This window comes from Jaculus jaculus, chromosome 12 (genome assembly GCF_020740685.1).
Source record: "Jaculus jaculus isolate mJacJac1 chromosome 12, mJacJac1.mat.Y.cur, whole genome shotgun sequence".
Lineage (NCBI taxonomy): Eukaryota > Metazoa > Chordata > Mammalia > Rodentia > Dipodidae > Jaculus > Jaculus jaculus.
In genome coordinates this window covers 98,353,565-98,366,428 of record NC_059113.1, presented here as the reverse complement: position 1 = coordinate 98,366,428, position 12,864 = coordinate 98,353,565, and the positions used below count along the sequence as shown (strand labels likewise).

The following is a 12,864-nucleotide window of genomic DNA, read 5'->3' as shown; positions in this document are numbered from 1 at the left end:
GAAAATCTGATGCCTTTTCCCCATGTTTCCCTCCAGAAGTTTTGGAATATGGCTTCATTATCCTCTCTAGATTGACCCACCAGCAATAAAGCTAAAAGGAAAAAAAAAAAAAGAATTCCTATCTAGTGTTTGCTTTGCCTTTAAATTCTGCCTTGCTGGCATTAATTCATAAGATACCATAGAAAATTGTATTTTGATAATATCCCATGGGATTTTTTTAAGTAGTCACATAGGACTGTTTTGTGGTTCAGATATATTCCTTTGTATTGTTAATTTTTTCAATAACACTGCAGCTTTCTTCGATTTTTTTTTTTTTAACTTTTAAGCTTATCCTAGGGAAAAAGTGTTTGTCATATTCAAAAGGACAGCTTGGGGTTTTGTAGTTCTCTTGCGTGCGTTAGTTTTTCAGGCTGATTAATGGCATTTTATAGCAGCTTTGAGAAGCACTTTTGAAAAATTTAGGCAGCTGTATTCTTATATACATATTTTCTCCATAGCAGGATTTTAGCACTGGGAACATTTTGGGGTGTTGCCCTATGCATTTCAGGACACTTAATAGCATCTCAGGTCTCTACCCAGGAGAGCGCCTTCCTCCCCACTTGTGAAAAGTGAAAAGTTTAAGTGTGCCTTGTCACATCTAATTATTGGAAGACCCTTCTGAACTGTTCTGGGTGAGAGAGAGTTAAGGATGGGGCCATACTTCTCCCAGTGTGTTTGCAGATGTTGTAGCCATTTGCTCATTTTCTCCCTCCCATTCTGCTAGAAGCTTCTGCCAGCCATGACTCACGGAATGATTTTTCTGAGCTGAGTAATCTGAGGCTTTTCATTTTCCTTCCTTTCTTTCTTTGGCTAAATCTGTTTTGGTTTTAGCAAAGTGTTTGACACAGCAAAGGTCTTTAAGAGGAAATAATACACAGATTGATCTGTTTTCTAAGTAGATCATTTTTAACAAACCATCAAAAGTTTCTATGCCTGGCCTACGTTGCGTGCTCTTTGACTCCCTGTGAAGCACATCTTCTCAACACCAATGAGAAGTGGTGCACAGAGGCCTCAGCTCCCCCAAACAGCCCTTTGTGGGAACAAATGGTACAGCAGCTGGAATGGGGAGCTTCTTTTCCATGCCTTTTAAAGAGCGTTCTGACCTGTGACCGTCATCTCTCTCTACAGATCGCAACGAACGAAACAAGCCAGAGCATCGTTCTTCAAGGTATGAATTTATGGTACTTAATATTTCTCTGTAAAGTCCCTCAATTGAAAAGCCATTTGGAGGCAGTGAAAGTGTCCCTTTCGGGGCTGCTGTTATATTGGCATTTGGGGAAGTGCCACAGAAACATATTGTCCATTCTCTGAATAAAACCTCTCTATGAATTTACTGACTACTTGCAAGATGGGTTTTACTTTGAGGGTTCCTTGTAGTGACCGGCACTGTTCTCATCCCATTCTTTTTGGTTGTTGTTAGCCTGAACCTGTTCAAGGTAGGATCTTGCTCTATTCCAGGCTGACCTGGAATTCATTATGTAGTCTCAGGGTGGCTTGAACTCAAGGTGATCCTCCTACCTCTGCCACCTGAGTGCTGGGATTAAAGGTGTGTGCAACCACACCTGGCTCCTTTTAATATTTTTTAACAGAAAATTTAAAAAGAAGGGATGGAGAGCAGTTAAGATGCTCGTCTGTGAAGCCTAAGGACCCAGGTTCAACTCCCCAGAACCCACATAATCTAGATGCACAAAGTGGCACATGCATCTGGCATTGGATTGCTGTGGCTAGGGGCCCTGGCATGCCATTGCGCTCTATCTCTCTGTCTCATAAAAAAAGAAAAGTTAAGGGCTGGAGAGCTGGCTTAGCAGTTAAGGCACTTGCCTGTAAAGTGAAAGGACCCAGGTTCAATTCCCCAGTACCCATGTAAAGCCAGATGCACAAGGTGGCACATGTGTCTAGAGGTTCTTGCTATGACTGGAGGCCCTGGCGTGTCCATTCTCATTCTCTCCCCCCCTTCTCTCAAAAGAAGAAAGAAAAAATAAATAATAAAAATTAAAAAATGAAAAATTTAAAACAGAAAATTAACCTGAGGAGATTGAGACTGAGCCTTTAACTATGGGTGACAGAAAGTTGGAAGTATAAAATACTTAGAATGATAAAATCTAATTCATTAAGGCCCCTGACGCAGTGACAGTTGGAATGAATTGAGCAGTGTAAATTTTAATGTTAATTTAAATCCCTACACCGAAACACCAGTGGAACATAAAAAACCCTAAGAGATATGTAGCTTAAGTAACATGTGAAAAAAAATACTTGAAGATTTAGCTCTTCAGAAATTTACTGTGGGTGAAAAATTTTGTGATTGCTTTCACCTTTCTCCACAAAGATTTGCATTGATTTGATTACATTAGAAAAGAAATATAATACCCAGTATAGTAAAAGTATCACTTCTACAGCACTTTTGATATTTTGTCCAATTCTGGGTCCATAAGGCTTTAAAAAGTCATGGTTTGGGCTGGAGAGAGGGCTTAGAGGTTAAGGCACTTGCCTATGAAGCCTAAGGACCCATGTTCAACTCTCCAGATCCCACGTAAGCTATACACACAAAGGTGAAGCAAACACAAGGTCGCACATGCTCACAAGGTGGCACATGTATCTGGAGTTCAATTGTAGTGGCTGAGGCCCTGGCATGCCAATTCTCTCTATCTCTCTCTAAAAAAAAAAAATTAGGGTTGGAGGGATGGCTTAGAGGTTAAGATGCTTACCTGCAAAGCCAAAGGACCTGGGTTCAATTCCCCAGGACCCATGTTAGCCAGATGCACAAGGGGGCGCATGCGTCTGGAGTTCATTTACAGTGGCTGGTGGCCCTGGCGTGCCCATTCTCTCTCTCCCCCTCCTTCTCTGTCAAATAAATAAATGAAAATAAAATATTTTTTAAAAATTTAAAGTCATGATATGCAGTGAAATGGCTGTACTGATACCATGTGAGGAGCTTAAATAAAAAAACAGAACCTAATTCTCCTCTCCAGAGAGTTTATTCAGTAAGTCTTAAGTGAATCCTCGAAGTCCACATTAATTAAGTCCCCTGGCGATTCTGATGTATAACCTGGCTGTGGGCCTCTGGTCTAGGGAACTATGAGTTGGGACCAGTAAGATGCTAGAGAAGAGTAGGGGCAAAATCATAGGAAGACTAGCTTGAGGAACTGGGCGTCATCAGAAAAGTTGTGGAGGTGTTTAGGACAGAAATGATAGCAGTTCCAAGAAGAATTGTTCTCATAATTTCTGTTCCCTACTTAAGAGGAGCTCTGGCAGATAGAGCCTTTGATTCCAGAGCTAGCTAGGATGGCAAAAGTACAAAATGTGTCTGGAATTATACTTGATTGAGCTAGAAAACTAGAAAGTGCTCAACTAATGGAGTCATGTCAAAAATGCATAGGTGGGGATGGCTTAGTGGTTAAAGCCAGGTTTCGTTCCCCAGAATCCAAATAAGCCAGATGTACATGGTGACACCTTTGTCTGGAGTTCATTTGCAGTGGCTAAAGGCCTGGGCACACCCATTCTTTTTCGTTTTCTCTCTCTCTCTCTCTCTTTGTCATAAATAAAATAAGCCAGGTGTGGTGGTGCACGCCTTTAAATTTTTTGTTGTTGTTGTTTTTATTTATTTATTTGAGAGCGACAGAGAGAGAAAGAGGCAGATAGAGATAGCGAGAGAGAATGGGCGCGCCAGGGCCTCCAGCCACTGCAAACGAACTCCAGACGCGTGCGCCCCCTTGTGCATCTGGCTAACATGGGTCCTGGGGAATTCAGCCTTGAACCAGGGTCCTTAGGCTTCACAGGCAAGCGCTTAACCACTAAGCCATCTCTCCAGCCCTGGTGCACGCCTTTAATCCCAGCACTTGGGAGGCAGAGGTAGGAGGATTGCTGTGAGTTCAAGGCCACCCTGTGACTACATAGTGAATTCAAGGTCAGCTTGGGCTAGACTGGAAACCTACCTCAAAAAACAAAAAGAAATAAAATAAAATACACAGGTGGTACTTTTGGGAGGCCAAGCTTTGGAACATTTTTTTTTTTTAATTTATTTGAGAGCGACAGACACAGAGAGAAAGACAGATAGAGGGAGAGAGAGAATGGACACGCCAGGGCATCCAGCCTCTGCAAACGAACTCCAGACGCGTGCGCCCCCTTGTGCATCTGGCTAACGTGGGACCTGGGGAACCGAGCCTCGAACCGGGGTCCTTAGGTTTCACAGGCAAGCGCTTAACCGCTAAGCCATCTCTCCACCCCAAGCTTTGGAAAAATTTGAGTAGTAAAAAAGATGATAATAAACTGGAATATATTAGATTTTTTTTAAAATCCATGTAGAAGGAATGATAGAACTTAGGAAACCATCTGTTTACAATTCTCAATGTAATGGTTGATTCGGGCAGGATGATCAGCAATGGATAACACCTGTAGAGTCACTGGGGAGTTGATATTCTTATGGACTTAACATCACCCATAGGGCCTGAGTTTGGATCCTTAGCATCCACGTAAACGCTGGCTATGACAAAACATGCCTGTAAGCGCAGTGCTGGTATAGGGGAGACAGGAGGGTCCCTATGGCTCATTGCTAGCTAGTCTAACCAAATTGGTGAGTTCTAGGTTCAGCAAGAGACTCTGTATCCAAAAAGTAAGATGGTGAGCTATTAAAAGAGATAATGCACATTATTTCTGGTCCCCACCACTTACATACATATACAGGTACACATGCACAAAAATGAGAGTTTTGTTTGTTTGTTTGTTTGTTTGTTTTTTTGAGACAAGCCCAACAGGCTGCCTTTTTAAAAAAATATTAATTTATTTATTTGAGAGAAAGAGGCGGGCGGGGGGGTGGGGAGAGGAGAACAGGTGAACCAGGGCCTCCAGCCACCGCAAATGAACTCCAGATGCATGTGCCCCCTTGTGCATTTGGCTTACGAGGATCCTGGGGAGTTGAACCGGGATCCTCTGGCTTTGCAGGCAAACGCCTTAACTGCTAAGCCATCCTTCCAGCCCCAGACTGCCTTTTTTTATGAGAGGGAGGGAGGGAGAGAGAGAGGGGGAAAATTGGTGCACTAGTGCCTCCGGCCACTGCAGTCGGACTCCGGATGCATGCGCCCCCATGTGCACATGTGTGACTTGTGCGTTTGCGTCACTGTGTGTCTGGCTTATGTGAGACCTGGAGAGAGAGAGAAAGAACTAGCATGCCAGGGTCTCCAGCCACTGTAACCAAACTCCAGACACATGCACTGCTTTGTGCATACGTGACGTGCAACCTTGCACATGCATCACCCTGTGCGTCTGGCTTACGTGAGTTCTGGCAAATCAAACATGGCTCCTTATGCTTCACAGGCAAATGTCTTAACTGCTAAACCATTTCTCCACAGTTTTGTTGTTGTTGTTGTTTTTGTTGTTGTTGTTTTTGTGGTAGGGTCTCACTCTAACCCAGGCTGACCTGGAGTTCATTGTGTAGTCTCAGGGTGGCCTTGAACTCACAGCGATCCTCCTACCTCTGCCTCTCGAGTGCTGGGGTTAAAGGTGCATGCCACCACATCCGGCTTCATTTTAGTTCTTTTAAAAAATACTTTTATTTATTATTTATGAGACAGAGAGTATGGGTGCATGAGGTTCTCCTGCCACTGCAAACAAACTGGATGCATACACTCTGCTGTGCATTTAGCTTTTACATGGGTATTGGAGAATTGAACATGGGCCTCAGGCTTTGCAAGCAAGCACTTTTAACTGCCAGCCATCTCTCTACATCTACCCCCCAAAAGAGGGTTTTAGTGGCAAAGGGGTGTAGTTACACCAGTCTACCTATATATGGTTACCAGTGAGACAGCTTGGTAGTGTGCACTTCCAGATGATGTGGTCCACAGTGCCTTTAGTGCTTAGATGGTAGTCTCAGCACAGGGAAGTTTAAAAAGATAGTGTGGTGGGCTGGAGAGATGGCTCAGCAGTTAAGGCTCTTGGCCTGCAAAGCCAAAGGACCCAGGTTCAATTCTCCAGGACCCATGTAAGCAAGATGCACAAGGTGGCACATGCATCTGGAATTCATTTGCAGCAGCTGAGGAAGCCCTGGCATGCCTATTTTCTCTATCTGCCTCTCTCTCTCTCAAGTAAGTAAATAAAAATAAAATACTGGTTTTGAAAAACGATAGTGTCTTGAGAATCATGAAAAGACAGAAGAATATTTTAGGTTTAAAAAAAGATCAAAAAAAACAGACATGGCAGTGATCCTAACTTAGAAAGTGGAGGCTGGGCGGGGAGGAGGGGTGTGCTGGAAAAATGGCTTCACCGTTAAAGCGCTTACCTGCGAAGCCTAAGAGAGCTTGTTCTAATCTCCAGGTCCCATGTTTAGCCAGACGCAAACATGCAATGTTGCACGTGAGCACAAGGGGTCGCATGTGTCTGGAGTTCCTTCACAGCGGCTGAAAGGCCCTGGCGTGTCTATTTTCTCTCTGTGTCTCTCTCTCTCTTGAAAAGGGCTGGAGAGATGGCTTAGCGGTTAAGCACTTGCCTATGAAGCCTAAGAACTCCAGTTCAAGGCTTGATTCCCCAGGACCCACATTAGCCAGATGCACAAGAGGACCCACATGTCTGGCGTTCATTTGCAGTGGCTGGAGGCCCTGGCACACCCATTCTCAATCTCTCCCTCTGCCTCTTTCTCTGTCTGTCACTCTCAAATAAATAAAAATAAACAAAAAATATTAAAAAAGGAAAGAAAGAAAAAGCAGAGGCTAGGGATGCAGAGTTCCAGGCCATTCTGGGATACATGGTAAGACCTTGTCTCAAAAAAAAATTAAAAAGGGGGAGAGATGGCTTAGCGGTTAAGCGCTTGCCTGTGAAGCCTAAGGACCCCGGTTGGAGGCTCGATTCCCCAGGTCCCACGTTAGCCAGATGTACAAGGGGGCGCATGCATCTGGAGTTCGTTTGCAGTGGCTGGAAGTCCTGGCGCGCCCATTCTCTCTATCTGCATCTTTCTCTCTCTGTCACTCTCAATTAAATAAATAAAAATGAACAAAAAAAATTTTTTTTAACACGAGATAAAAAAAAAAAACAAGGGTTGGGGATATAGGTTAGTAATAGAGTACTTACCTACCAGTTGCAAAGTCCTCTAGTTAATCTCGTAACAGAAGAATGAAATAAATAAAAGAGGAAAACAAGAAGAGCAAGAGACATTGACAACCATATGTGTGGTACGTGTGTATGTTTAAAATTTTCTGATCCTAAGAATAAGCTTAAATTAAAAAAAAGAAAAGAAATTGGAGAGGTGGCAACTAGAAAAGCTTAAAGGTAGATTTTAGTTTATACTTTATTTATGAACACGACTTGTTTAGGTCAAGGATAAAGGTCATTCTCAGGAGAAAGATGCTATGATACCAGGGGCAATGGGTCTTGTGTTGGCAGGCTAATCTCACGGGAGATGGCCCAGTGGATGAAAGCACTTGCCATGCCAACCCTGAGAACTTGGGTCCAGCTCCACATAGCCCATGTAGCAAACCTTTGCAATCCCAGTGTGCCTCCAGAGAGAAAAGAGGCAAAAAACGGGATTCCTGGGTGAACAGCAGTAAGACGCCTATGCAAGGGGGCAGGGTGGAGACAGGGAGAGATGAAGAGGTAAATGCACGAAAACAGTATTAATTGGTGAATGGAAGAAAGATAGACAGATAGGAGTTTTATTGCTTCTAGTCACTGCAAAACCAACTGCAGCTGCATGCATCACCATTTGCAGCTGGCTTTCTTGGGTCCTGGAGAATCGAGCCTGGGTCCTCAGGTTTCGCAGGCGAGCACCTTAACCACTAAGCCATCTCTCCAGGCCTTCTCTAGCTTTTCTTCAGAGTTGAACATTTCAGAGTAGAAAGTATCATTGGAGAGAGCCATCTCGTATGCCTGTAAGTCAGAAGGCAGCAAGTGCTTCTGTGGGCAAAACCTTAAGGGGGATGGATTTCACACACTATGACAAAGAGTCTCCTGTCAGTGGTGATCTGAGCAAATGCTGTGAGGAAAAGCTAAACAGGCTAGCCCTGGGAATAAAAATAGAAAATGTTCCTGGCTGTGTCATTATTCTAGATGCTCCAGCCTCTCCTTGCTTAATAGCCCATAAATATTTGCTGGGAGTCCCCATGCTGGCTTAGAATGGACTAGACAAACAGAAAAAAAAAAAAAAAAACAGGAAAGGAAAAAAAAGGCCTCCAGCTTCCTGGAGAATCCCTTGCAGTTTTGCTCCTAATCTCTGAGCATTTATGTACCCTCAAGTCAAGACTATACGTTCAGGAATCATTTCTGTAGTTCCTCAGATACCCTCAAGTCAAGATGCAGGCTTTGCAGTTCTATTTCAAGCCAGGATGTGGTCCTTCTGAGGGTGTTTGGGAACTATTATGGTTGTTCTTGAATTTACACTGTCAGGTTTTCTTGGACTGTGCTAATCAATCTCTATAACCCCAGTACTTACGAGAACACCTGACCCACATAAACCCCTTGACAAGTCACTATTGAGCAGGTGAATGCCAACTTCTTTTGAGGAAAAGGAAGGGAAGCGCCAATATTTTCTCCCCTTATAAATCGGGAAGGACCAGACACTCTGTAGCTTGCCCATTTCTTATTTATTTGTTTGTTTAACAGAGAAAAAGGGAGGCAGAGAGAAAGACAATGGGCGCGCCACAACCTCCAGCCACTGCAAACGAACCCCAGACACGTGCACCCCCTTGTGTATCTGACTAGTGTGGGTCCTGGGGAATTGAACCTGAGTCCTTTCGCATTGCAGGCAAACGCCTTAGCCACTAAGCTATCCCTTCAGCCCATTGCCCACTTCTTTTATTGAATGTTTATTACAACAGCAAGAAATAATACCCTATAATAAAGGAGCAATTCCCCACCCCACGCACACACAGACCTTTGTTTTCTCTCCAGGGTATCTGCTCAGGTCGGCAGTGCCTGGGTCTTCTGACATTCTCAGGTGGGCACACCTGTCCCCAGGCAGGCCAGTGATGCATCAAGTAGGTTAGTACCTGCTGCCTTAACAGAGCAGAGAGAAGAAAATATAAACAGTAAGTCACATCCTTCTGGTATGTGTTGGGGTTCTCCTCAGGCAGGAATAATGGGCTCAAACTCAGCAAGGATAGGAGCAAAGCATTTCTCCTGTTTGTGTTTTTACAAGGCCAGACACTTCCACTGAGAGGAGGATAAATCTGGCTTGTCGTCCCCTTTCTTCATTTCAGTGCTGAAATAAAGAGAGATATCTCTTGTCAGGTTAAAGGAGAGCCTCTGTCATGTGTAGACCAACAGTAACCACAAGGACAAACTATTGTGCACTCTCGTGTTTTAGGGTGTGTGTGTGTGTTGCGTGCATGTTTGTGTATGTGTGGATGCACACGGGGATGAAGACCAGAGGTTAAGGCCGGGTGTCTTGCTCAGTCATTTGCCACGTTATTTTTTTTTTTTTTTAGTTTATTTATTTGAGAGCGACAGACACAGAGAGAAAGACAGACAGAGGGAGAGAGAGAGAATGGGCGCGCCAGGGCTTCCAGCCTCTGCAAACGAACTCCAGACGCGTGCGCCCCCTTGTGCATCTGGCTAACGTGGGACCTGGGGAACCGAGCCTTGAACCGGGGTCCTTAGGCTTCACAGGCAAGTGCTTAACTGCTCAGTCATCTCTCCAGCCCTGCCACGTTATTTTTGAGACAGGCTCTCTCACCAGTTCTGCGAGCTTAACTGTCCAGCAAGCCTTCGAGGTCCTCTGGCTTCACTTCCCCAGCGTTGGGATTACATGCACACGGCACCATGTGCGCTTTACATGGGTTCTGGCATCTGAACTCAGGTCCTCAGGCTTGTGTGGCCAGCAGTTCACCCACTGAGCCTTCTCCTCAGCCCTTGTGTACATGACCTTTAAAAGGTGTGATAGGGGCTGGAGAGATGGCTTAGTGATTAAATGCTTGCCTGTGAAGCCTAAGGACCCTGGTTCGAGGCTCGATTCCCCAGGACCCATGTTAGCCACATGCACAAGGGGGTGCACGCGTCTGGAGTTTGTTCGCAGTGGCTGGAAGCCCTGGCGTGCCCATTCTCTCTCTCTCTCTCTCTATCTGCCTCTTTCTCTCTCTGTCTGTTGCTCTCAAGTAAATAAATGAATAATAAAAATTTTTAAAAGGTGTGATAGGTGGCTTTTGATTTCTTAATTTTAATGTAAATTTTTTTCTTTTGTTCTGGTGACTGATCAGTATGGAAGTCATGAATATCTGAGTTTTTCTTGTCTCAGCTTTAATCATTAGTTTGAACACATCATTGCCCAAATGGACATTCCATAGACGGCTCTCTATTAGGATCACCATTATGTCAAGAAATAAGTGTTTGGGCCAGGCGTGGTAGCACATACAAGACTTTAATTCCAGCACTTGGGAGGCAGAGGTAGAAGGATTGCCATGAGTTCGAGGCCAGCCTGAGACTACATAGTGAATTTCAGGTTAGCCTGGACTAGAGTGACACCCTGCCTTGAAAAACCAAAAAAAAAAAAAGAATTAGATGTTTGGGCTGAATGTCTGGTAGAAGGTATTCAGTCAAATGAAAGGAGGAAAGGAGGTTTAAAAAAAAAGGGAGAGAGGGCTGGAGAGATGGCTTAGCGGTTAAGCACTTGCCTGTGAAGCCTAAGGACCCCGGTTCGAGGCTCGGTTCCCCAGGTCCCACGTTAGCCAGATGCACAAGGGGGCGCACGCGTCTGGAGTTCTTTTGCAGAGGCTGGAAGCCCTGGCGCGCCCATTCTCTCTCCCTCTATCTGTCTTTCTCTCTGTGTCTGTCGCTCTCAAATAAATAAATAAATAAATAATTTTTTAAAAAAAGGGAGAGAAAGAAAAGGAAAGGAGAGGAAGGAAGGGAGTGAGGGCTCGTGTGCAGTCATGAACTGACGCCTGTATTTCTCTACTGGGCTGTGACGTAGACTCTGCCACTCTGATCTGCATTATAGGCCCCTCTGTAGCTCTGGATTCAGCTGTGAGCTGCAGGCTCTTTCATGGGAGAGCGTCATCCGTCAGCTTGATAGGTTCCGCGGGATCCCTGTGCACCGGGGTTAAAACCAGGAGGTCAGCTCTGACTGGTACAGTCGGAGCCTCAAGGTTCTGCCACGCCACTGTTTCTGGAGGGGTGGGGAGACTGGGAGAGCAACATGGCTAGAGGAGACAGATTTATCCAAGTCCCTGGCCTAGGAAAATAGAGTCGATTCTAGTCTCAAAACCTCCATTTTCCAGGGAGGAAGATTCTCGGGGTGGCTTTCTTTGTTCTCTTTTTTATACCCCCTTTTTTTTTTTTTTTTTTTTGACAGTTTGCTGAGTGGGCCCTTGATCTTTTTCTTTGAAGGTCAGGTTCAGGGTTAAAACACACTGGCCTTACAAGTGAATGGGCCCTAGGTGACAGGATGTCACAGATGCCTCTCCTTGCAACTTAGCGTGCCTTATGGAAAGGGTGGGCTGTTAGGGAGGGAGGAGGGTGGAGGTGTGGGGTCCTTGCTCTCTTGATTGTTTACATTGCCTGTCAAAGCCCGAGCAAGGGAAAGCCACTTTCCTTCTGGGCAGGCTGGTTTAGGTGGCTTTCTTACTTCCTGTGCAGCCCCTAAGCGCTGGGTGAATATCATAGCTCCTACCCTCATCTGTTCTGGTGTAATTCCCACTGTCAGTTTTCCAGTCTGTATCTATGAGGAAAGGACAGTCATTCTTCTCGGCTGTGTGTGTGTGTGTGTGTGTGTGTGTGTGTGTGTGTGTGTGTGTGTGTTTAGGGTGGGGTGGGGTTGATGCTGGAAATCTTTGGAATGAAGGAAGGGTAGTTACCTACTTAGGCTTGGCTGCCAATTTTGAGGCCCATTCGTATGATTTCTGCTCACATGCTATACAATGCCTGTAATCCCCAGAGGTGAAAGACAGCAAACTGAGGGAATAAAGCAGGAGAGAAAGAAGGAAGCTAGGGAAAGGCATTTGGAGATGTGCCGAGATGAGGGCTGGTGTTTGGGGAAAGGAGCTAGGCGGGCTAGACTCCCTGTTGAGCCCTTTTGAAGAAGTGAAACCTCTGAAGCTTCAGTTATGGCCCACTGGGAAAGGGAAGAGGGGAAGGGATACAGGGCTCTGAGACGCTAGCAGTGGTATAAGAATTTGGGGGTCCTCGCCAATACACTAATATATGCCAATGCACCAATAGTTTGGGGTGTTTCCAGATTCTTGTCTTATGAATTACACCAGAGGATAAGGTTCAGAAGTATTTTGTTATAGTCTAGCGTTTTAGGAGGCAGAGGTTTTAAGAGGAGGGAGCTTAAGCCTAGAACATAAGAAAGCGAGGGAGAGCTCTTGTCTAGGGAGGCAGGAGGGGGTTTGAGGAGCCCACCTTGAGACTCAGGTTGGGGATTTTCCTGAGCCCCATGGATGGATGGCTGGTTTAGCCAGTCTAGTCCTGATGTCAGGTGTGTGGATTTCTAGATTTCTAGAAAGGGGCAATCTTCCCAGGAATCATAGTTCTGTAGGAATGGCCTTCTCAGAAGGGAGTAGAAGGACTCCCCAAGGGGGCAGAGATAAGGAAAGGCCAGACCCTTCTGCCGCTCTTAACCTGTAGTAAAGGGAAATGACCTAGATTTGCCTGTACAGGCCCAAGTGAAATTCCCAAGTTTAGCCAAGAGAAACCTATCCGCTTTGAGGTCCTGTCACCCCAGATACCCTAGCCAGTTTCTACCTCTTACAACAGAAGCGTAATAAGCCTCAATCATTACTTTGGTTACTTTCTCCTCCCTCCATTTCTTCCTTTTTCTCTGTCTATCTGTCCTTTCTTTCTCTCTCCTTCCTTCCTTCCACCCTCCCTCTTTTCTTTCTTCCTTTCTTTCGCTCCCTTTTTCCTTCT

The 12,864-nt window shown here is 45.1% G+C and overlaps 1 protein-coding gene across 3 annotated transcripts in view; it reads left to right on the top strand.

Moving 5' to 3' along the window:
• Positions 1 to 12,864, top strand: part of Sh3d19 (SH3 domain containing 19) — a 203,679-nt gene that overhangs the window by 91,890 nt on the left and 98,925 nt on the right. For all 3 annotated transcript variants that reach the window (XM_045130990.1, XM_045130988.1, XM_045130989.1), the window contains exon 2: positions 1,168 to 1,207. In XM_045130990.1, the coding sequence (XP_044986925.1) occupies positions 1,168 to 1,207 (40 nt within the window). The remainder of the gene's footprint in view (positions 1 to 1,167; positions 1,208 to 12,864) is intronic.